We start from the raw sequence: 20,284 nt of genomic DNA, 5'->3' as shown, positions 1-20,284 counted from the left end.
ACCTTGGGTGGCCTCGGCACCCTTCGGCCTGCCTGCAGAGCTCTCCCCGGCACGCCCTTATCCCCACTGATCGTCTGTTGCCCCCCCCACAGCGAGGGCCCCCCAACCTCACACCTACCACTGGCTGCGCAGGGCACAGCAGGGAGGCAGGGTCGTCTGGATGGACAAGGCCAAACTGCCCTCAACAACAAGGTTGTAGAGCAGGTGAAAAAGTATCAGCCTTTTCCGCCCTCCGGCCATTAGCATTAACGATGGATCCCTGCGGTCCCGTGTGCACACCTGATGGCGGGCACCTGGAGTGGGGTGTGGGCAGGTATAGGTGGGCGCACCTGGGCTGAGACTGGCTTATAAGGGCAGCGTCACGGGGATGCCAGAGAAAGGGAGAACAATGAGAAGAACGAGAGCAACAGAACAAAGGAGAAGCCGAGACCACGAGAGACGCCAGGGAGCCCAGAAAGAGTGAAGACTTGCCGGGGGCTAGGGGCCTGCCAGCCTCCCGGCCCCCTGCCTGCCGTGTACCTGGTAAAAAGTTCAATAAAAGCCTGAAAAGCCAGCGAGGGCTTCAAGACTCTCTTTACCCATCTGCTCGGCTCATAGAAACCCTGCCCTGTGCCCTACTGGCACTACAAGGGCCACTACAAGACCCTGCCCTGTGCCAGCCCCCTGCAAGCTCCCGCCAGAGACAGAGGTGGATAAAAACACTTTACTGGACAGAGCCCGCGGGCGGGGCGGCCGGGGCTAGTACTTGAGCAGCCAGCGTGGCTTGTGCTGGCTCAGCGACGTGAAGTAGGACCACCACCAGGGCTTGCCCCCACTGGCTGAGGGCTGCCGCCTGCCCCCCAGGGAGTCCTGGGGCTCCCCGTATGGGCCAGCGCCTCCCAGGGGTTCTCGGGGCCCCAGCCTGCTCCCCTGCGTCCCCTGAGGGAGCTTTTTGGGGCCTGTCTTCAGAGGCTGAAGAATGAAGTCCACGCGGCCCGCCCGCTTCATCCGCGCGGGGATGGTGACCTTCTTGATGACCTTGGTGTAGCCAGGGGCTTGGGCGATGACGATGTGGGACCCTGGGGGCAGCAGTCTCCAGTAGTCACCATCCGGGGCTGCGGACAAGTGGGGAAAAGCGGCGTGGGGCAGGGCTGGGGGCCTGGTAATGGGACTTAGAGGGGCATGTCCAAGCTACCCGCCTCCGTGCCAGGAGTGTCCTTCCTGTCAAACTCCTATTCATCCCTCAAAGCCCCGCTGAGGGGCCCCCTCAGCAACGATGGTCCCCATTCCCAAACCCAGCCTGCAGAGCTGTCTGCACCCGCACCCCATAACCGCACTACAACCTGCGGGCATTGTTAAACCAGCGCAGTCCTCAGGGCCACCAGGAGCCCACCCTGGGCTGGACACTTGCGCTGGTGAAGCACTGCCAGCGTCTGCACAAGCAGGCCCCAGCTGCAGGGCCTTCCCCCCTGGGGCCCGCCCCCCGCCCCCGCAGCTGTGAGGAGGTGGAGCTCTCCCGGCAGCCAGTTCCTGGGGAGCGTGGCGCCCCAACAGCCACCACCGGCATCAGCACCCGTGCTCCCCCTAGGGCAGACAGGCGGGGACTGCAGACAAGGGCCCCCCTCGTCCCCCAGGCCGCCGAGGACGAGCCACCACCTCGAGGTGCCCTGCACAGATGGTGGGGCTCATGAGGTGACCAGTACCCCAATCCCCTCGTGCGGGCCTGGGGCCCAGGCAGGTGGTCACCTGTGGTGATGTCGTGGCGGATGCCCTTGACCGAAATCCTGGCGTTTTTCACGGGTTTGCCAAATTTGTCCATCACCACTCCCTTGATGCCCCGGTGCGCCTGGGGAGAGCAGGCCAGGGCAGGGCTGGCACTGTGCCCGCAGCCCCCAGCCCATCCGCTCCGCTCAGACCGTCTTCCATGAGCAGCCCCGTCTGTGACATGAGGGGGCCCCGAAAACCAGCCCCCTGGGTTTGTGAAGTACCCCAAGTTCTGCCCAAGGGTCTGGCTGACTCCAGCCCTGGGTCACGAGCAGAAACTCTCGAGGCCCACCTGCTGACACAGACACCCCCCGGCTCTGACTGCCCCGGCCTGCCGGGACAGGCCCTGAGGCCGTGTGTCGAGTTGGGGGGGGGGCCCTGGTGTCAGCCCCGCCCAGCCCCAGCTGGCGCCCGCCCTCTCTGGGGCCTGGGTCAGCTCCTGGCCCTGGTGCCCCCTCCCCATGCGTCCGGCAGGCGGCCGAGCTGGCCTGGGCTGCTGGAGAGATGCAGCTCTGGACAGGAGCCGCCCTCGTCCCCCGCCGTGCAGGGACTGGCCTGAGCACGGCTCCCCCCACAGCGTGTCCAGGCCGAGGCTGCCCTTTCCGAAGTCAGTCCGCCCCTCTCACAGTTCTTCTTTAAAAGCCAAGAATGAGTGAGCCAAGCCCTCTTGCTCGGATGGGCTATGAACAATTGGGGTGACAGCAGAGGAGCCCAGCCGGGCCGGGTGGGGGGCGCTCCCTCTGGAGAGATGGCCTCCTGCATCTGCAGGGCTGCGGGCCCTCCCTCTGCTCAGACCACCTCCACTCCTCCCCTCCCCCTCCCGACGCTCCTCTTCCTCCAGGAAGCCCTTCCTGATGACCAGTCACATCAGGGCCCTCTTCCCGGGGCCTGCGGCCCTGGCCACCTGTTCTGCCGGCCCTGCCCTGGACGTCCCTGGACTTCCCCACCCTGGGAGCAGGGAGCAGACACACAGTAGGGCCTCATTTAGAGTCCGCCTTCACCAGCACCACCACGTTCTGTCCCTGCCCTCGGGCTGAGGAGCCAAGCACGCAGAGACAGCCCGGGGAGCTGCTGGGCAGGAAGGAGACGGCTGAGCTGAGCACCCTCTCCCTGGGCGCCCCAGGAGCAGACGCCTGGTCAGGATCATGGTGGAGGAGGCCTCAACAGGCCCAGACACACGCGATCCTTATCAGAAGCCACGCCGGCTTTCCGGGGGGCTGGGCTCTCGAGGCCGGCCACACCCGGCCATCAGCCCGCCGGTCGCAGCGTCGCGCCCGCTATTAAATCTTTCTACCCCAGACTTCACATGCAATATCCACGGAGCAATCCCAGCTCCATTTAAGACTCCTTAAAATTCATTTTCACCAGACGGTCGTAAAATGAAATGATCGAGGAGGCCTGGAGCGAGGAGTCTCCAGGCTGCCCCTTCGTGGCCGCGGGCTGGCCCCAACGCTGACACAGACTGGGGCTCCGCCCTGGACTGCTCCCCTGGGCGGGGGTCCGCCCCCAGGGACTGCCCGTCCTCGCAGCAGGCGGCCCTGGTCCTTCTACAAAGGAGGCGCCTGCGGACAGAGCTGGGCTTGGAGCAGGCGGCCCCATTCGAGCCCCGGGCAGCCGCTGGGTGATGCCTGATGTCCGGGCACACGCTGACCCTTCCTCTGCCTCTGGATCTTCCGGCCACGGCGGGGAGCAGCAGTGCGTCCCTCGCGGCCCCCACCCCTCTGTTGACAAAACGCGGCCGGCGCATGTGCACCTGGGGTCGGCAGCCAGTGCCCCCCGGGCAGCCGCCAAGCACAGGGCTCCCGTGGGCCCGGGCCACCCTGGTCCTGAGCACCTGCTCCGCATGCGACGTCGTGACAGCCTGCCCCGGGGCACAAGGGCCGGACAGCAGAGGCCCCCACAGAACCACTGCCCTCTCCTTATTGCCCCTCATGTCCCTTTTCTGCTCGTCACCTCAGAATCCCAGGCACCCCCTGCTGTTGGGGTGCTGGAGAGGCCGAGGGACATTTTTGACCGGCCCGGTCACTGGACTAGGAGAGGGTATTTTAGACACACCCTCTGCACCTGCCCCTGCCCCCACCTGCCTATTTCCGGGGGAGCTCAGCCCACCTGGCAGTCGCCCGACGGTCCAGCCAGTCCTCACTGTGCCCACAAGGACCCCACGCTGCCCGGTGTCCCTGCCCATCGCCTGACACCTCCTAACCCTCTGGAAGACACAGCCCAGATGCCGCCTCCTCTGGGGGCCCCAAAGGCGGGTGCGTGCCTGGCCCGGGCTTCCCTGGCCTTCAGGCTACAGGACCGCGGGACCCCCGCGCGTGTCCAGGGGACCCCGGCGTGTCCGGGGGTCCCCGCAGCCACCCCGGGAGCCGCGGAGAGGCCCAGCGCGGCCCTAGTGCCGGGGGTGCCTGCAGGGAGGCGGCCTCACCATCTCCACGAAGCTCAGGAGCGGCTCCTTGTTGTGCTGCCAGAGGGGGTACAGCGCCTCCTCGGGCGGGAACTTCACGCAGCCCAGCTCCACCGTCACCTCGAAGCAGTTGCTGTGCAGGTAGTTGAAGTCGGACATCCCTGGGGGCGACGCGGACCTCAGCACCCGCCCCGGCCGGCGTGGGGAGGGCGCCTCTGGCCGGCCCCCCGGCCCGCGCCGCCCGCCGGGGGTGAGGCCAGGCCGCCCCGACGCCCGCAAGGTGCTGACCCCCGCGCTCCCGGAGGGCGGGGGCCACGGGGCGGCCTGGAACAGGGCAGGAAAAGCAGGCCCCAGGCCGCTCCCCCTGCCCACTCGCCCTCTGCCCTGCCCTCTGCCCTGCCCTCTGCCCTGCCCTCTGCCCACCCGCACCCCGCGCCCGCACCTCCGGTGAAGCTGTACCAGCGCGCCCCGTTGACGATGCTGCCGCTGCTCAGGAAGTTGCCCCCACACCTGTTCTCCGACCGGTCGGTCATCACGGGGTGCGCGGCGGCGTAGGCGCGGGCCAGCAGCCGGAACATCTGGGGGGCCGGGCGGGCGTCGGCCGGGCCGAGCAGCCTCCCGCGGGCCTCCAGGCGCTCGCCGCCCCCCCGCCCGCGCGGGCCGCACCCCTGGGCACGCGAGGGGCGCCGGGCGGAGGGGCGGGGCTGCGGGCGCCCCTCACGCTGGCCCCGACTCCCGCCCGGCCACCCCGCGGGCCGGAGCATCCGCAGCAGCCGGTGGGAGGCCGGAGCCGGGGCCGTGGCGGGAGCGTCGCCGTCGTGCCCCAGATCTGTCCCAGCGAGGGGGGGTCGCCGCCGGGCACAGCCTCCAGCCCTGGGCGAGCCCTGGGGGAGCCCCGCGGGCCTGGCGGAGGGGGCCGGGCGTCAGGCCAGGGCGGCCTTGCGCAGAAGGGCGGGTGTGGGGCACAGGCGGGTCTCCAGGCGCCCTCAGGGCCGCCCCGCTGCCCTGGCCTGGGAGCTGGGGTGACCGGGTGGGCGGCCTGCCCCTCCCCCTCGACCCCGCACGCCCCGGGACTCAGGTTTTCAGAGGCCGCTGCTGGCCCGGCCGGGGGCGCCCTCAGCTGTCCGCCCCTGTGGGGCTCCTCGAGGGGCCTGCCCCCCCCACACCTCGCGAATCCGCTGAGATTCGGGGACACCGGGCTGGACCCGTGGGGCTCCCGCCTGGAGGGCGAAGGCCTCGCCCCGCGGTGCCTTGCTCTCCGCAGCACACTCTCGAGGCCGGCCGGGGGGGCCGCGGGCAGCCGGGCGCTGCGGGGCGGTGAGCGCGGGCGCTGGCACCTGTCCCGGGCGGCGCTGGCTGCAGCGGCGGAGGGAGCGGACGCGTGGGTCACGACAAGTGGACGAGGGCGTGTCGGTGGGTGGGGGTGGGGGGCCCTCCGCGTGAGGAGCGGGGCTGGCAAGGGGCAGCGCTGCCTGCGGGGGAGCAGAGCGCCTGGGCGCTTTAGCCCGGGGCACTGGGCTGCCGGCCGTGTCCGCCGCAGGCCCCCGCGGTGCCCCGTGCTGTGGGAAGGGACCCCTCGGGAAGACCAGCCCGACTCCAGCCTGGGGGGGAGCTGGGGGTGCACAGGGAGACCCAGTCAGGCTGGGGGCCACCGCCACGGGCAGCAGGGTGGCATGGAAGGGTGGGCTGGGGGTTCCAGCCCACAGCGGGGCGCCCTGGGGCCCACGGAAGGTGGGAGCGGGTTCCTGCACCTCTGGACCGCAGTGCCCAGCGACTCTGGAGCCCCTGATGCCGCCCACCAAGCGGTCAGGGGTCTGGCCTGGGCCGCGCTGCCCTCTGCTGGCCGAGCCCAGACCCTCCCCTGGAGGGAAAGCCAGGCCCGCCCTGGAGGCCCCTCCCCCGGCCCCGCCGGAGCTCGCCGCTGGGGACACTGCAGGAAGGGGCCAGGGCGCGGGGGCTGCCTCGCTGGACCAGAGACTTCCTGGAGGAGTGTCCCTGGCCGGGCCCGGAAGGCGCCTGAAGGTTCTGGAAGCCCCTGGCCTCACCGCGGTGGCATCAGACACGGGGCCCGGGGTGACCCGCCGGCTCGGCCGCTCCAGCCCTCACCTTCTCATCGGGCGTGGGAGAAAACATCTTCTCCTCTTCGGGGTGCTTGGAGAAGTCAAAGGGGTAGGACACCACCAGATCGCCCCCGTGGAGGCTGGCCGAGAGCACGAAGGGGGTGGTCCCCATCCACTTCATTACTGCTTTGGTTTCGGGGGCCACCTGCCCAGGACGGGGGGCGTCCTCAGATGGGCACCCAGCTGGCCCGGGACGGGCGCACCTGCTCCGGGTCAGCCCCACCGGCCTGCGCGCGCCCCTCCCGCCCAAAGGCCCTTCCCCGCCTTGGAGGACGTCCCCCGGTCCAGGCAGCCCTCCAGGCGCCTCCTCGCGCCTCTGCAGCTCCTGACACTGCAGCAGGGGTGTCTGGCGGCCGGACCCCTCCTCCCTGCCGCACAGTGTGCCTGGCGCACAGTAGGCGCCGAGCGTGAGCTGACAGCACCAGCGGTGTCCCCCACAAAGCCGCACGGAGCGCGCCCCCATGTCTCCACGCGCCTGGTTCTCCGCGAGCGCTCCCGAATCTCACCACCGCCCGCTGATGAGGGACCCCCATTTCACAGCCAGGAAACAGGCCGGGAGGGTGGCGGCTGCCCCCCGCGGGCACCCCCAGGGCCCGGGACTGCCGTGGGGGCGGCGGCTCCCACCTTGCCCCCCCAGTAGTGGTGCGGGATGGCGATGTGGTCGGTGCGGGCGCCGCGCGCCGCGATCAGGCGGTAGAACTCCGACGTCAGGTCCGGGAAGTTGCGGTTCAGGTCCAGGTTCTGCGAGTTCTGCCTCCCGCTCGTCCACCCGTTGTAGCCAGCGCCCTGCCCGGCGGGCCAGCCCAGCCAGGGTCAGCGACCCGAGGGGGAGGGGCTGCGAGCCTGGCCAGTTTCGGCAGAACTCGGGAGCACCCTAGGGAGCACCTGCGCTGTGCCCCGCCGCCCCTGGCCCCTGGCCGCGCTCCCCGCCCCACCCAGCAGGCCTCACCGCTCAGGGGCCCCGCCCCGCAGCAGCCCCCGGCCCTCCCGCTGGGTCCACAGCGGCCTGGGCTGGGCGCCTGCTCTGCCTGGGCTGCCGGCTGCCGGGAGTGGGGAGCACGCCCGCCGGCGCTCACCTCGGCGGCGGCCACCTCATAGCCGTCGGGGTTCATGGAGGGCAGCAGGTGCAGGCGCGTGGTGTTGAGCAGGCGCTGCACGCGCGGGCTGCCCAGCAGGTACTCAGTGCACAGGTACTGCGCCAGGTAGACGAGCATCTCGCGGCCCGCCACCTCGTTGCCGTGAATGTTGCCGATGAGCTTCACCTCTGGCTCCACTGGGGGGGGACCAGGCTGGCTGAGAGCCGGGGACCCTGCAGCCTCGAGGGCCCTGCACGGCGCCCAGGTGTCCGGCACCTGTTTATACCGGGCTGGCCCAGCTGCTCTGGCCGGCGAGGCCTCGTCAGGTCGCCTTCGCTCGGGCTCACCCCTCGCTCCCACCCGCGTTAACTGGCCGAGCAGGTGCACCCGCGACCAGCCGGCCGCCTGCTTGCGCCCCGAGTGGGCATGCGAGTGGGGCAGGTGAAGGCCCGGCCCGCGGCGGGTGCTGGGCGGGTGACTAGAAGGAAGGAGGCCGGTGGAGGGTGGCTGGAAGGAAGGACAGCGGCCGGGCGGGCGGGTGGGGGACGGGTGGTAGGTGGGCGGGGGTTCAGAGGTGGGTGGGTGGGGGAGCTGGTGGGGAGGTGGACCAGGAGCCTGCAGCCCCACCAGCTGCAGGGTCTCCCCTCTGAGTGTGCCAGGCCCTGCCCCATGGGCGCCCACGCCCCTGTCCCTCCCACCCGCTGAGGATGCGAGTGGCCGGGATTCCTCAGCAGCCCCCAGGACTGTGCGTAGGGCCGTGACGCTAAGGCTGCAGCCCCCCAACTCAGGAGAACCCAGCTGGGGTCACGCCAGTTGGCGAGCGGTGGGAGGGGCCTGGGGGCCGGGGTGTGCCTGGACAACCTCTGGCTCCTGGAGAAGGGCTTTGGGGTCACAATGTCCACGCGGCCACAGCGTGCAGGATGGAAACTGGCCAGGTACGTGCCCCGGCCACCGCGGCGGGCAGGCCTGCTCTGTGCGAGGACAAAGCTGGGCAGGCCTGTTCTGTCGGGCCCTCCTGGCTGACGTGGCCCCGGGGACAGCAGAGCCGGGACGAGGCTGAGTGGACGCAGCTCCTCCCTCGCGGTCCCCCGAAGGCCTGGCCCTGGGCCCTTAGTGACAGGGAGGGGGAGCCACGGCCGGCCTGACCGCCCCACCGGGAAACGGCTGCCCAGCAGCTGGGTCTGTGGGACAGGCGGGCCTCGGCCCCCGCCCCGCCCAGGGCACGCCTCTCCCGGAGGCCGCTGCCAGGGCGACCTGCTGCTCCCCTCTCCTCTCCCGAGGGGACTCTAAGCTGATCCGAGCGGACGTGGACTCCACGTGCGCGCTCTGCTCTCACACGGCCCTGCGGCTCCCCGAGGGCCCGGGGACAGCCGTGGCCGCACACGCCCGCCAGGCCTGGGGTCTGCGCTCCCGCCGCCTGGCTGTGCACCCCGGGGCCGCGCCCCTTCTCCCCGGGACCTCCTGCCGGGGACCTGCCTCGCCTCCCAGCCGCGCTGGGCAGTTGCCGCGCGAGGCCTACGTGGCCTACGTGGCCGTGCACCCTGCAGAGCCCGCAGGCCCTGCCCCCCAGCCCCGGCGGGTGCGCCCCAAGCCCGGAGGCCCAGAGCCCTTGCCCCGGCGCCGGCCCACGCCCCGGCCGCTTGTGCAGGGGACAGCGGCTTACTCAGCTCGTGCTGGCCGGGGCGGCCGGAGAACTCGATGACCAGCAGCTCCCTGCCCTCGAAGCTGCGCCCGATGCTGTAGGTCCTGGCCACGTGGGCGCAGCGGGCCGCCGTCCTCCGCAGCACGCGGGCCATCTGCGCGTGGGAGTGGTGCGTGAAGCGGACGAAGGTGGGTGGCAGCCCCGAGGGCGGCGCTTCCTCGGCCTCCAGGCCTCCTGGGGGCACAGGGGCGGGGGGCGTTGCTGGCTGCCGGCTGCCCACCCCGGCTCGCGGTGGCCACCCGGGGCCCTGACCCCCCGGCGCCTTGGCCCTGCCCCCGGCGCTCTGGGCCCCGGGAGGCTCCCGGCCAACCGGTCCCCGTGTGCCCTCAGCCCCCCGTGGCGGGCGGCGTCCAGCCGGGCGCGCCGGGACGGTCCTGAGCCGCCAGCGTCCACTCTGCCCCAGAGCCCTGCGCGCCGCCGCCCTCATCTCTGGGGGCTCCCGGGACTAGCGTGCGGCTGTGCCTCAGGCTGTGGCTCCGCCGCCTGCTCTGGTGGCAGCACCTCCCGCAGGCAGCCGGGGCTGGGGGGCTCCTGCTGTCCGCCGGGCCTGCCAGGGCTGCTGTTCCGGGGCCGGCTCGCCCTCCGGGATGGGGGGAGAAGAGGGTGTGGGGGACAAGGAGCCCCTCTCCGAGCGCTGAAGCTCCCCGGGAGAGACCTGACCTCCCCCTGGGCACAGAGCGCGCCCCTGGCTCTCCCAGCCCTGGCCAGAGCGTGCGGGGGCGGGCGGGGTCCGCTGCCCGGCGGCGGGGCCCGTGGGCGGAGGCAGCGGCCGCCTGGCTGGCGCCCCCCAGCCGTGTGGCTTGCTCTCTGCTCGCGGAGGACCCGAGGAGGACGCAGTGGGGCTGGCCGGTCGTGGTGGGGCTGCCCCACGCAGCTGCTCCGCCCCCTCGGGCAGGCGGTGGGCCCGGGCGGGATCTCTGGCCCCGTCCCCGGCACCCGACCTGCCCGACCCACCTGGCGCCCCAGCTGCCCAGGTTTCCTGCCCCCGCGGTGTCTGCGCCCGGCCTGGGGGACGGGCCAGCGGCAGCAGAGCCTGGACGGCTGGCTGGCGGAGCCGGCCCGCTCCCCAGGGCCACGGCCAGGCCCTGCGCCCTGCGGCCTCCTCTCCCCAGCCCGCGTCCCCCGCCTGAGGCCCGCGGCCTCCCCGGGCCCCCGTCCAGCCCCTACCCCTCAGCGTCTCCAGCGGGTCGTAGCAGCCCTCCTGCTCGCCGGCGAAGTAGTGGTCGCAGCGCAGGAAGTAGGGCCAGGCCATGTCGATGGCGTCGAAGGCCGGCTGGCAGGCCCCCCGCAGCCGCTCGCACACACCCCGGCAGGGCCGGAGCCGCCGGCCGGCCTCGCAGCGGGGGGCCAGCACCGCGCAGCCCAGCAGCCGCAGGTCGGGGTTGCACTGGCCCTCCAGGAGCTGGTGCAGGACGCTCAGCAGGATGTACTCGGAGCTGGACTCCACCGCCTCCCGGGACCGGTGCCCCAGGGGGGTGGGGAAGGTGGTCTGCCTGTAGGCGGCGTCACTGCAGGCCCCGAGCCGCAGGTCCTCGCAGGGGGCTGCGGGAAGGGGCCGCCAGTCACCCCCGCCTGGCCCAGGCAGCACTCGCCTACCCCGCCAGCGCTGCCGAGAGGGGCCCAGGGCTCTGCAGGGGCACCCCGGGCGGGCGGGAGCCAAGCACCCCGCCGAGGGCCGCCCAGGCCCACTCCCACGCCTGGGCACACGCAGGAAATGGGCTCCAGCGGGGATGCCGGGCAGAGCCCGCGGGTGTCCGGCAGAGGCAGAGAGGACCCTCGCGGACGAGCCCCAGCCCGCCCTCCGCCCCATGTCTCAGGTGGGAGCTTGGGAAGGGGGCGCTGCCGTGCTGGGGGGGCAGCCGCCCACTCAGGCGTCTCAGGGCTTTGCCAACTTTTGGGGAAATATTTTCCTGCTTTTTAAGAAAACAGAGCCCCCCACCTGAGCGCCCTGCAGCCCAAGCCCGGCCGGGCCGGCCCCTGGGGAACGCTGGCTTCCGCTCCGGATGGGGGGACCCTGCCTCCACAAGGGGAGGGGCCCAGACTCCCGGCTGGGCTCTGAGCCCGAAGGCAGGATAGAGAGGAACCCGGGGTGTGGACGCTCCTGGGGGAGCCCCCTGTAGGCAGAGGAGGGCTGGGAGGACCCTGGGGTCTGGGGGACGGCGCTCCCCGAGGGGCGTCAGCTTGGCAAGCCCGGTCTGTGAACAGCTGCCCTGGGGCGCTCCTGGGGGCTCAGCCTGCCCAGCCCCGCCCCCCGCTGGTGCCCCCGGCCCACAGGGGACTGACGGAGGCGGCGCCGTGGCACCCAGACCTCTGCTGGAGCGGCCGCCCGCGCGGGTGTCCCGCTGCCACGGGGCCAGGCCCAAGGGCCGGCAGCCCACGCGCAAGCCCTGGGCCCTGTGCCCGGGCGTGAGCGCTGGACGGAAGGACCCAGGCTCGGCTCACCAGACTCCAGGCATGGCCATTCCCCGGTGGAACGCAAGGGGTCAGCACCGCCGCAGGCAGGGGGCGAGACCGACCGGCTGCTCCCTCCCCCTGCTCCCTCCTCAGGGACCGCTGCTCTGGGGCCACAACGGCCCCGCGGGAGCCCTGGAGGGGGTCAGAGGCCCCGCGGAGGGCCCAGCGCAGTCGCTGGCCAGGCTCTGCCCTGCACCCGCACCCGAGGAGCAGGAGCGCGGCCCCGGCCCCCAGGACACCTGGGCCCACCAGGGGGGCCGAGCCGCCGCAGGCCCAGAGCTGGGGCTGTGCATGGGGCCAGGGAGCAGCCCCGTGTGAGCCGCCGCGCCTGCGTCCAGAAACATCAGCTTCCCCAACTACACGCCCACCCGCCAGGAGGGCAGACTGCATGGGGACAGAGGCACCACCCCGTACCCCTGATGAGGAGGGGGACACAGCACAGCCCTGGCCAGGGCCCGGCGCACCCTGCAGAGGGGCCGGTGAGAGGGCTCCCTGGAGGAGGGGCCGCGGCCTGGGCTGGCCTGGACTCTGGGCATTTCCTGGGGTCTCCAGGGGAGAGTCCGTCCACGAGGCTGCAGGTCACACGTGTCCTGCCCTTGCACACACGGTGCACACCACACACATGCACACAGCGAGTGCGCCTGCCCGCGTGTGCGAGGGCCACACCTGCCGCACGCTGCCCGCACTCACACACACGCACACACACACGGGCACGCCTGCCTGGCCGGGGCCTTTCTGCAGGGGGGGCGGGGGGCAGCAGGGCGAGCCCGGGCTGAGCTGGGAGGCCAGGAAAGGCGGAGGCGCTGGAGAGGGGCCTTGTGCTCCCGCCACCCCCGCGGCCGGTCTAGCAAGTTCTCGGGTGTCCAGTGCCCCGCACTTGGGAGATTCTGTGTCTGACCTGCCTGGACCCTGTGCCCAGGGCCCCACCCGGCAGAGGCCCAGAAGTGGGCTCCTGAGCGGGCTGCGGCACCCCCCAAAAATGAAGGGGGACAGAGGGCCCACCCAGGAGGGCCAGCCCCTGCCCCCCCACCCCTCCCTCACAGGGGATGCCTGACCCCCTCCAGCGCCCCCAGAGCCCTGGCGAGCCCTCCAAGCCCCCACCCACGCCCCCTCCCCGGCAGCCCTGGGTCCACTTCCGGGGGGGTCTGGTCCACAGCACAGCGGGTGGGGAGGAAGGTCGGGGGTCCGCTGCCCCAAGCCCGCCTGCTCCCGCAAGGACTGGGACGAGGGTGACCTCTGGCTCCCCTGCCATGTCCTGGCCCTGCCCGCTAGGACCCACGTGCAGGGCACCCCCCTGCTGTGCCCTGACCAGGGAGGCCCAGCCTTGGTGCCTGGAGAGCCTGGGCTCCTCTTGGGCCTGGGTCTAGGCACCCACTGGGGCACCCCCCGGGGCCATGGGCCACCAGGAAAGTGCGGGGTCCCGTCCCGGTGCCGCCCCCAGCCTGCCGCGGGCCGGCCTTACCGGGGTCCCGGGGGAGGTGCTGGGCAGGCTGGCAGCCGGGCCCCGCGGGGCAGGCGGCGGCGGTCAGGAGGCCGAGCAGCAGCAGCGGTGGGGGCAGCATGGTGGGGGCAGCGCGCAGTGATGTGGCACTGGGCGCCGAGCAGAGGCCTCCCGCCCCCCCACGTTGCAGATCAGGTTACAGCGCGGCCTGGCGGGAGGGGATGCGGGCGGGGAGCAGGGACCGGGAGGGCGCCCATGAGCGCCGCCCCAGGGTCACGCCCCTTGGGGCTGTCGCCGAGGGCACTGGGGGACACCGCGAAGCCCCGCTGGTCTCCGGCGTGCGGGCGGGGCTCCCCCACGAGTGGCCCCGGCTCGGGGGCCAGGAAGCGAGCGGGGCTGTCCCGCCTCTGCCCTGCCCCGGGCTGCGGTGCCCCCGGAAGGGCTGTGCCGCAGGGTCGGGCCTGGGCTCGCCCCTCAGCGCCTCTCCCTCGGCCCCTGGGCGCACACACGCCCGTCCCTCCTGTTCGCTGCCAGGGGAGCCCGGCCGGGGCTCGGGCGAGGAGGCGGGACGGAGTCCCTGCTTCGAAGGGGCGACACGCGGCGCAGGTGGCAGCCAAGACTCACAGGTGCCCCCCTGAAAGGGAGCAGAGTGATGGGGGCGGCCGAGGGGCCCAGCGGCACGGCCGCCCCTGGGAGCCGTGTCCGGGCGGGGAGAGGAGGGTGCCTCCCCCGCCCTTGCCCTCGCCGGTGCCCTGGGCGTTTTCCCCGCCCCTCCTGCCCCCCGGAGGGGATTCAGACCCAGTGCCCCGAGGGCCCCCGGTGGTGCCCGGTCTCTAGGGGCTGCTCCCCGCCGCCTGCGAGCCAAGTGGGCGCGGGCCCCTCGCCGTCCCCCCTGCAGGCTGGCTCAGTCCAGGGCGCCTGGACACGGGGCCTGCAGCCCTTCGGTGCCAGGCTCCACGAGGGGGTCCCCTAGGACACCCCTTTTTGTTTTTTCTTTCTGAACAGTATGGAAAATGCCTCTCAGGCTCCACGGGAAAGGGCCGGTGCCGCTCCAAAGACCCCGTGGGCAGCGTTTGGTCCCTTCCCTGCGGGGCCGACCTCCTCCCTGGTGAGGCTGCAAGATGCAGCCTCTCGCCCCCGGGGCCCTGGCCTGGGCAGCCCTGGGCTGGGCAGGGCGACTCCGGAGGCAGAGGCCCGCGAGCGCGCGCCCAAGACGGCCGCAGGCGGGGCAGCATGCGGGGCAGCGGGGCCTGTGCCTGGCGGGCTGGGGTGAGCCCGGCGTGGCTGGTGCTGGTGGCAGGGGCTGCGAGGGGGGAGCCGGTATTGGGGAGCACAGACCCGCCTCCCACCCGTTCTCCCCGAGCGCCCTGGGCGGAGGCTAGTGGCTGGCCTCTGCGAGCTTGGGGGCCGCAGCGCAACAGCATGGGCTGCCAGGAGGACCCCGTGCTGGCGGGGGCCCCACACTCCAGCCGGGAGGTGGTTTTGGGGCACCCAGGCCTCTGGGAGACCCCAGACCCCGCTCGGCAGGTCCTGTCCCCCCCACTGTCGGCATCGCCACGTCCCCGCAGGCTTCCAGCCACAGATGCCCCTGGACACGGGGCACGCCCATTCCGCGGGCCCTGCCCTGTGGTGGGCGGGAGCTGAGGACCCGCCTCGGAGCAGGCGCCAGGTCGGCCCGGGGCGCCCCAGAGTAGCCGCCTGGCACGTGCGTCCAGGCCCAGTCTGGCACCTGGGAGCCCAGCGACCCACTGTCCCGGCCCTGGATGGTGCCCCGTGTGGCCTGAGTGTGGGTGACCAGACCTGGGCAGTGCCGGTTGGCTGCGGCCCCAGCGCCCTCGTGAGACACCCACGGCGCCTGGAGCCCTGCCCGATGGTCTCTTTCATAAATGCGGAGCAGGCAGGGAGCTGGCAGGGAGCAGGGCACAGGCGAGCCACCCAGCTGGCGGGAAACCCTGAAAGGCCAGGCATGGGCGCAGCTGACCGCCTGCCCCTGCGGCTGAGTGGTCTTCTAGAAAATTCCACAGGGGCTTCGGGACAGGACAGGGCTGGCGTTGGGCATGAGCGGCTGCGCTGGCAGGTGGTGGCCGGCAGGGGGGAGGACAGAAGGGGGGCTGTGGCTGAGGCCCCCTGGCTTTGCCGGAGCTGGAAAGGGCCACCCACGGCGGGCTGGGGTGACTGCCGCCTCGCCCTAGCTCAGGCTCTTGCTGCGCGCACCCCAGTAGGCGCCGATGGGGACAAAGGCGGGGTGCCAGCGGCCTGGGCGGAGCCCTGGATGGTTCAGCATCGGCCACAGCACGCACGCCCCTGCGCTCCAGAGGGAGGGAGACTTCCAGGTCTTGGACTCGCGCAGGCGGCAGCCCCAATGCGCACTGCCGGACCCCTGGGCTGCTTGCTGTGGCTGCAGGAGGGGCAGCCCGGGCCGGGCCCCCAGCCCCAGGAGTCCCTTGGGGTCTTGCTGCTGAGCCCGGGGCCCAGCTGAGGCGTGGGTGGGGCCGGGGAGGTGGAGTGGACGCACCGGCGCAACCCGGAGAGCCAGGGCCGGCGGCAGGGCCCGGAGCAGCACAAGAACAGGTCACGCGCCGGCCAGGGTGCCCTGCCCCAGCGGCCAGCCTCGGCCCAGAGCCGACCCTGTCGCGCTGGTCACTGCCCGGGCGCTGTCCGCGGTGCTGAAGCCACTGGCACTCCTGGGTCGGGTGCCCAGCTCCCCGCGCCCACCTTCCCGTGGCAGAGGCGGGCAGGGAGGGCGCCGGGTGCGGGAGCTCGCGTGCCCGTGCTGTGGCCTTGTCCCCTTTCCCTCTCCGTGGCTGGCGGGAGGGGGCTCCACACCCCTCTGCTCCTGGCCAGGTCGGCCCTTGCGATGGTCACGCCTCGGCCGGAGCCTCTGCGGGGACGCAGGGGCAGCTGGGCTGCTATTGCCCCTGGCTTGCCGGCAGCAAACTGGGGTGGCCCGAGGCGGGCAGGGGCAGGGCTGTGAGCCCAGAGGGAGTGACAGGGAGGGATCTGGGGAGAGCGCCGGCCCCGGTGGGTGGCATTGTCCCCCCGCCCCCACCCCGGCAGGACTGACCCGGCTTCTCGCAGGCCAGGAAGGGCAGCGGGGAGTGGACGTGGGCTGGGAGGAAGCCGGGAAGAAGGGCCCAGAGGAAGGAAGGGGAAGAGCCTGGAAAGGTGGGCGAGGGAGAGGAAGGGGCCGGGGGGGCGCCCAGTCAGCCTGGGGCCACATGCGGCCCTGGCGGGGTCTCCCCCACCCCACGGACCCCTCTAGGCTTCTGGGCCGCGGTGCCCCGTGGGAGTCTTCCAGCCGCCGGAGGGCCAGTGCGAGCACGAGGGGGGGAAGGCAGTGAGGAGCCGCTTCTGGGCATCGCCCGGGGTGGCCGCTGCCGCGACGTGACAGGCCGGAAGCCAGGCCTGGCCGCAGCCCGCCCCGCGCGCCGCCTTGCCCCGTGCTCAGCAGCACGGCCCTTTGCGGGGGACAACGTGTGGCTAGTGGGCAGGGCTGCCTGGGGCACCCCCGGCCGGGCGTCCTCGGGCTCCCCCCGGGCGCCTTTGCTGGGGACACTGGCGGCTCGCGCTGGCACCGGCCTCAGCAGGCCACTCACAGCAGCCGGCGCTGCGGAGCCTCGGCGACGCCGATCTCCCAGGCTCCCCACCTCAGGCCAAGCGGGAGGCTCCGAGGAGTCGGGGTGCGGGACACTCAGAGCCTGCAGCTCTGGTTAAGGAGGGCCTGCCCGGGGAGGGGGGGAGCAGGGGAGGCGGTGGGGCGCACGGGGCGGGCAGGAGGAGGGGCTGGGTGAGTGGGCCGGGGCGGAGACGCCTAAGAGGGGCCGGGGCGCGCCCCTCGGGGCCCCTGGGAGGCCGCACACCTGCCCGCAGGGAGGTCAGGACCAGCCCTCCGCGTGCGGTGGGGGCGTCTGGGCCTTCCGGCTGGGGTCAGAGGGTCCCCCGGCCTCCGTGGCCGAGCACCCGAGACCCAGGGCGCAGCCCGTGGGCGGCGGGACGAGGGGCACCGCGTGGCCAGCGGGAGGTGGACTCTCAAGGGGACGGGCAGAGCCCCTTCCTGGGGGCGTGGCTGGGCGTGGCGCGGCCGGCTGGGGTGTGCTGTGGGCGTGGCCGGCTGGGGGCGTGGCGCGGCCGGCTGGGGTGTGTTGTGGGCGTGGCCGGCTGGGGGCGTGGCGCGGCCGGCTGGGGTGTGTTGTGGGCGTGGCCGGCTGGGGGCGCGGCCGGCTGGGGTGTGTTGTGGGCGCGGCCGGCTGGGGGCGTGGCCGGCTGGGGCGTGACGGGCATCCGGCCCGGCCCGGGCCTCCCCGCCCGGAACCCGCGGGCGCCTGGGCCTCTCCGCGGGCCGCGCGGCCTCCCTCCCGAGCCGGCGTCCAGGAGAGCCCGGCACCCCGGGCACGTGCGGGCGGGCGGAGCCCCGCGGCGGGGTCGCAGGCCCGGCTCGTCCTCCCGCCGGGACGGGCCGGTCCTTCCCTGCCGCGGCCCGTCCACCGCCCGGCCGACCCCGAGGCCGGCCCCACGCCCGGTCCCGCCCGCCGCGGCTGACCCGCGGGGCGGCGAGGAAGGCGCTTTGGAGCCGGCCGAGGCGCCTCGCGGGCCTCTTACCCTCAGCGGAGGCGGCGCCCCGGCCGGCACGGCGGCTGCGGATGCGGTCCCCGCGGTCAGGGGCCGCGCCTGAGGCCACCACGCGGCCCGGAGCAGCCCGCGGCCCCGCCCCGCCCGCGGCCCCGCCCACGCCCCGCCCACGCCCGCCGGAGGCCCCGCCCTCGCCCGCCCGCGGCCCCGCCCACGCCCGCCCGGGCCCCGCCCATGCCCGCCGGAGGCCCCGCCCTCGCCCGCCTGCGGCCCCGCCCCCGCCCGCTCGAGGCCCCTCCAGCGCCCCATAGCCCCGCCCACCGCCCCGCCCACCACCCCGCAGTCCCACACAAGGCCCACCCGAAGCTCCGCCCACAGCCCTCCGAGGCCCCGCCCACAGGCCTGCTCCTCCCTTCCGACCGCCGGATGGGGCGGTCCTGGGGGCCGAGCCTCAGAGCAGGCCTCCCGGAGAGACCTCCGCTGCCCTCTCCGCCGGCACAGGCCTGACTCGCCCTGCTTGGGTCGCCCCTGAGCGTTGTCCCACATTCCGAAATCCTTGGCCCCGGGCAGGAGGCTGACAGGCGTCGGCGTGGCCCCCACGTGCGGCCTAAGGGGGCTGGGCACGCCCCCAGCCTGCTGGCGATGGGCCAACCTCGCTGCCCATGCAGCGGGCACGGTGCCCAGGGCCGCCGGTGGCGTGAGTGCGGTCGGGAGCCACATCCGGCAGCCTGGGCCCAGCTGGCCTGACACCGGTCCCGGCCCGGTCCTGGGCGCACAGTCGCGGCCTCCTCACTGCAGAGGGCAGGGGCCGCTCGGCACTGCTGGGGGGACCGAGAAGCCGCGCGGCAGGCGCCTCCCCATGTCCTCCCTGGTCCTGGCTTCTGAGGCGCATGTGGAGGGGAGGGGCGCCCCTCAGCCTCCCTCCTGGGCGCAGGCTGCCCAAGGGGACCGGGCGACTCACAGCCGCGTCTGACGATGAATGAAACCGCCATTAATTCAACCCACACCAGGGAGACTGCGAGGCAGAGCCTGGGCTGGGAGCTGCAGCCTCTTCCGGGGACAGGCGGCTGGGACACAAGGGCAGGGCGGCCTGAGCAAAGCGATGGCACTTTTGCTGGGCGGTTCCAGGGTCATCAGGGCCCTGGAAGGTCAGACGTCCAACGCATAGACGTTGGCCTGTTTTTTTTGGCTAATTGGCCATTGTCTGCAGGGCACAACAAATGACCCAAAGCCCGCACCCATCTCACAGCTGGTTTCGGTGGCTCAGGAGCCCAGCAGGGCTTGCGGGGTCTCACCCAGCGGCTGTGAGCCCACCGCAGTCCCAGCCCCATCCAGACGCACAGGGTGGCCGGCGGGGGCAGTAGTGCCCGGCCAGCACCGCCACAGGCACCCGTTGGAGCCTGATCTTCAGGGGGAGCGCCGACGAGCGCTGGCCCACCAGGACGTCCCCTTTTGTAAGGCAGCAGCAAAATCCCCTCAGATCCAGGTCCACATTCCAGGGGAGCCCACGGCACAGGTGTGCACCAGAGCTGAGGCTTAGGGCCCTCAGGACCTGGAGGTACCGGCCAGCTCTGAGCACCTTGCCCAGCTTCAGGCCACCTGGTCGTGCCTTGCAGGGCTGTGGTCAGGGCTGTGTCACCCCTGGCCAGGCCCACGCTGCCAGGAGCCAGCCACTGCCCTGTCCTGCGGTGGCTGAGCAGGCCCAGCTGACCTGGGGGTGGCCAGGCCCCAGCAGGCAGGAGATGCAGTGGCAAAGACCCTGGCCCCTGAGGACACACCTGGCACCCTCACCTGCAGCCCCCAAACCTCACTAACTTCCTGGGAAGCTCTTGGGGCCCTCCCCCCACCTTTCATCATCTGGAGGTCCTCCCGGGAGGGGCGGGGCAGGCGCCAAGGCAGGAAAAGGCAGGCCTGGAGGTGGAGCCGCTGAGGTGGCAGCAGCCTGGCTGGGGCTCACCCAGGCCCTGCCACCCTGGCCCTGCCCCAGGCCTGACTCTGCAGTCCTGAGCTGACCCCCTGGCACGGCGGCCCCAGGCTGGGCCCCGGGGGCTTTCTTCGTGCATCCCCCTCAGTCCTGACGATGCTGAAGAGGGATCACGCCTCCTTTCCAACCTGAAGCAGCAAAGACTGCTCATGCACAAAAGCCCAGGCCACGGGCCAGCGCTCACGACCAGCCACTGGGCCGCTCTCGCATTCATTCAACAAACGTGCTGGGTGCCAGCCCTGGGCAGGGCACAGACACAGTTGCCCCGGAGCCCCTGTGGCTGCTCTGGGAGGGGCTGCACTGCTGAGAGGGGCTGTGGGCCCGAGCCCGGCAGGGTGTCCACACCACGCCCCTCCCGGAAGTAGGGTACCGCGGCCTCCCACGTCACCGAAGGGCAGCTCGGAGGACAGGTGTTCCTGCCTCCGGGACACAGTCTGGTCACGCCCACCCTGGAGACACGGCCCCCGGGCCCCTCACCATGCTCTTTGCGTGGCTTGGCTGCCGCCAGGCTGCGCCCTGAGCAGGTGCTTCCTCAGCAGACCACGGGCTGCCACAGGCCCCGCGGCCTCCCCATTCTCTCCCTGCCAAGGCCATCACCGTACTTCACCTCCAAATGGCCCCCTGGGAGGCGGCTGTGGCTTCCCCACCCCAATCCAGCCACCTGGGGAGGGACCTTTGTCCTGGCGATCACGCTCCGCTCCCCCAGGCTGACCCCCGAGGAGCTGCCTTCTGGGCATGCGCAGAGCCCTCAGGGCCGCTCACAGGCTCTCAGGTGCCCAGAGGAAGGCTCG

At 72.8% G+C, this 20,284-nt stretch overlaps 1 protein-coding gene across 1 annotated transcript; it reads right to left on the bottom strand.

Moving 5' to 3' along the window:
- Positions 1-738: 738 nt before the first annotated feature.
- On the bottom strand, positions 739-10,681 carry CPZ (carboxypeptidase Z; the record flags this gene model as incomplete). The annotated part of the gene is made up of 9 exons (XM_084233384.1): positions 10,213-10,681; positions 9,007-9,219; positions 7,344-7,540; positions 6,892-7,053; positions 6,254-6,412; positions 4,590-4,725; positions 4,169-4,308; positions 1,726-1,825; positions 739-1,094 (listed from the first exon to the last, which is right to left on the bottom strand). The coding sequence occupies exons 1-9, from the start codon at positions 10,295-10,297 to the stop codon at positions 739-741; spliced, it is 1,548 nt and encodes a 515-aa protein (XP_084089510.1). The 5' UTR covers positions 10,298-10,681.
- Between the last annotated feature and the right edge of the window lie 9,603 nt (positions 10,682-20,284).

The sequence above is a fragment of the Talpa europaea genome, assembly GCF_964194135.1.
Source record: "Talpa europaea genome assembly, chromosome: 5".
NCBI classification, from domain to species: Eukaryota; Metazoa; Chordata; class Mammalia; order Eulipotyphla; family Talpidae; genus Talpa; species Talpa europaea.
This window is presented reverse-complemented; position numbering and strand designations above follow the sequence as displayed.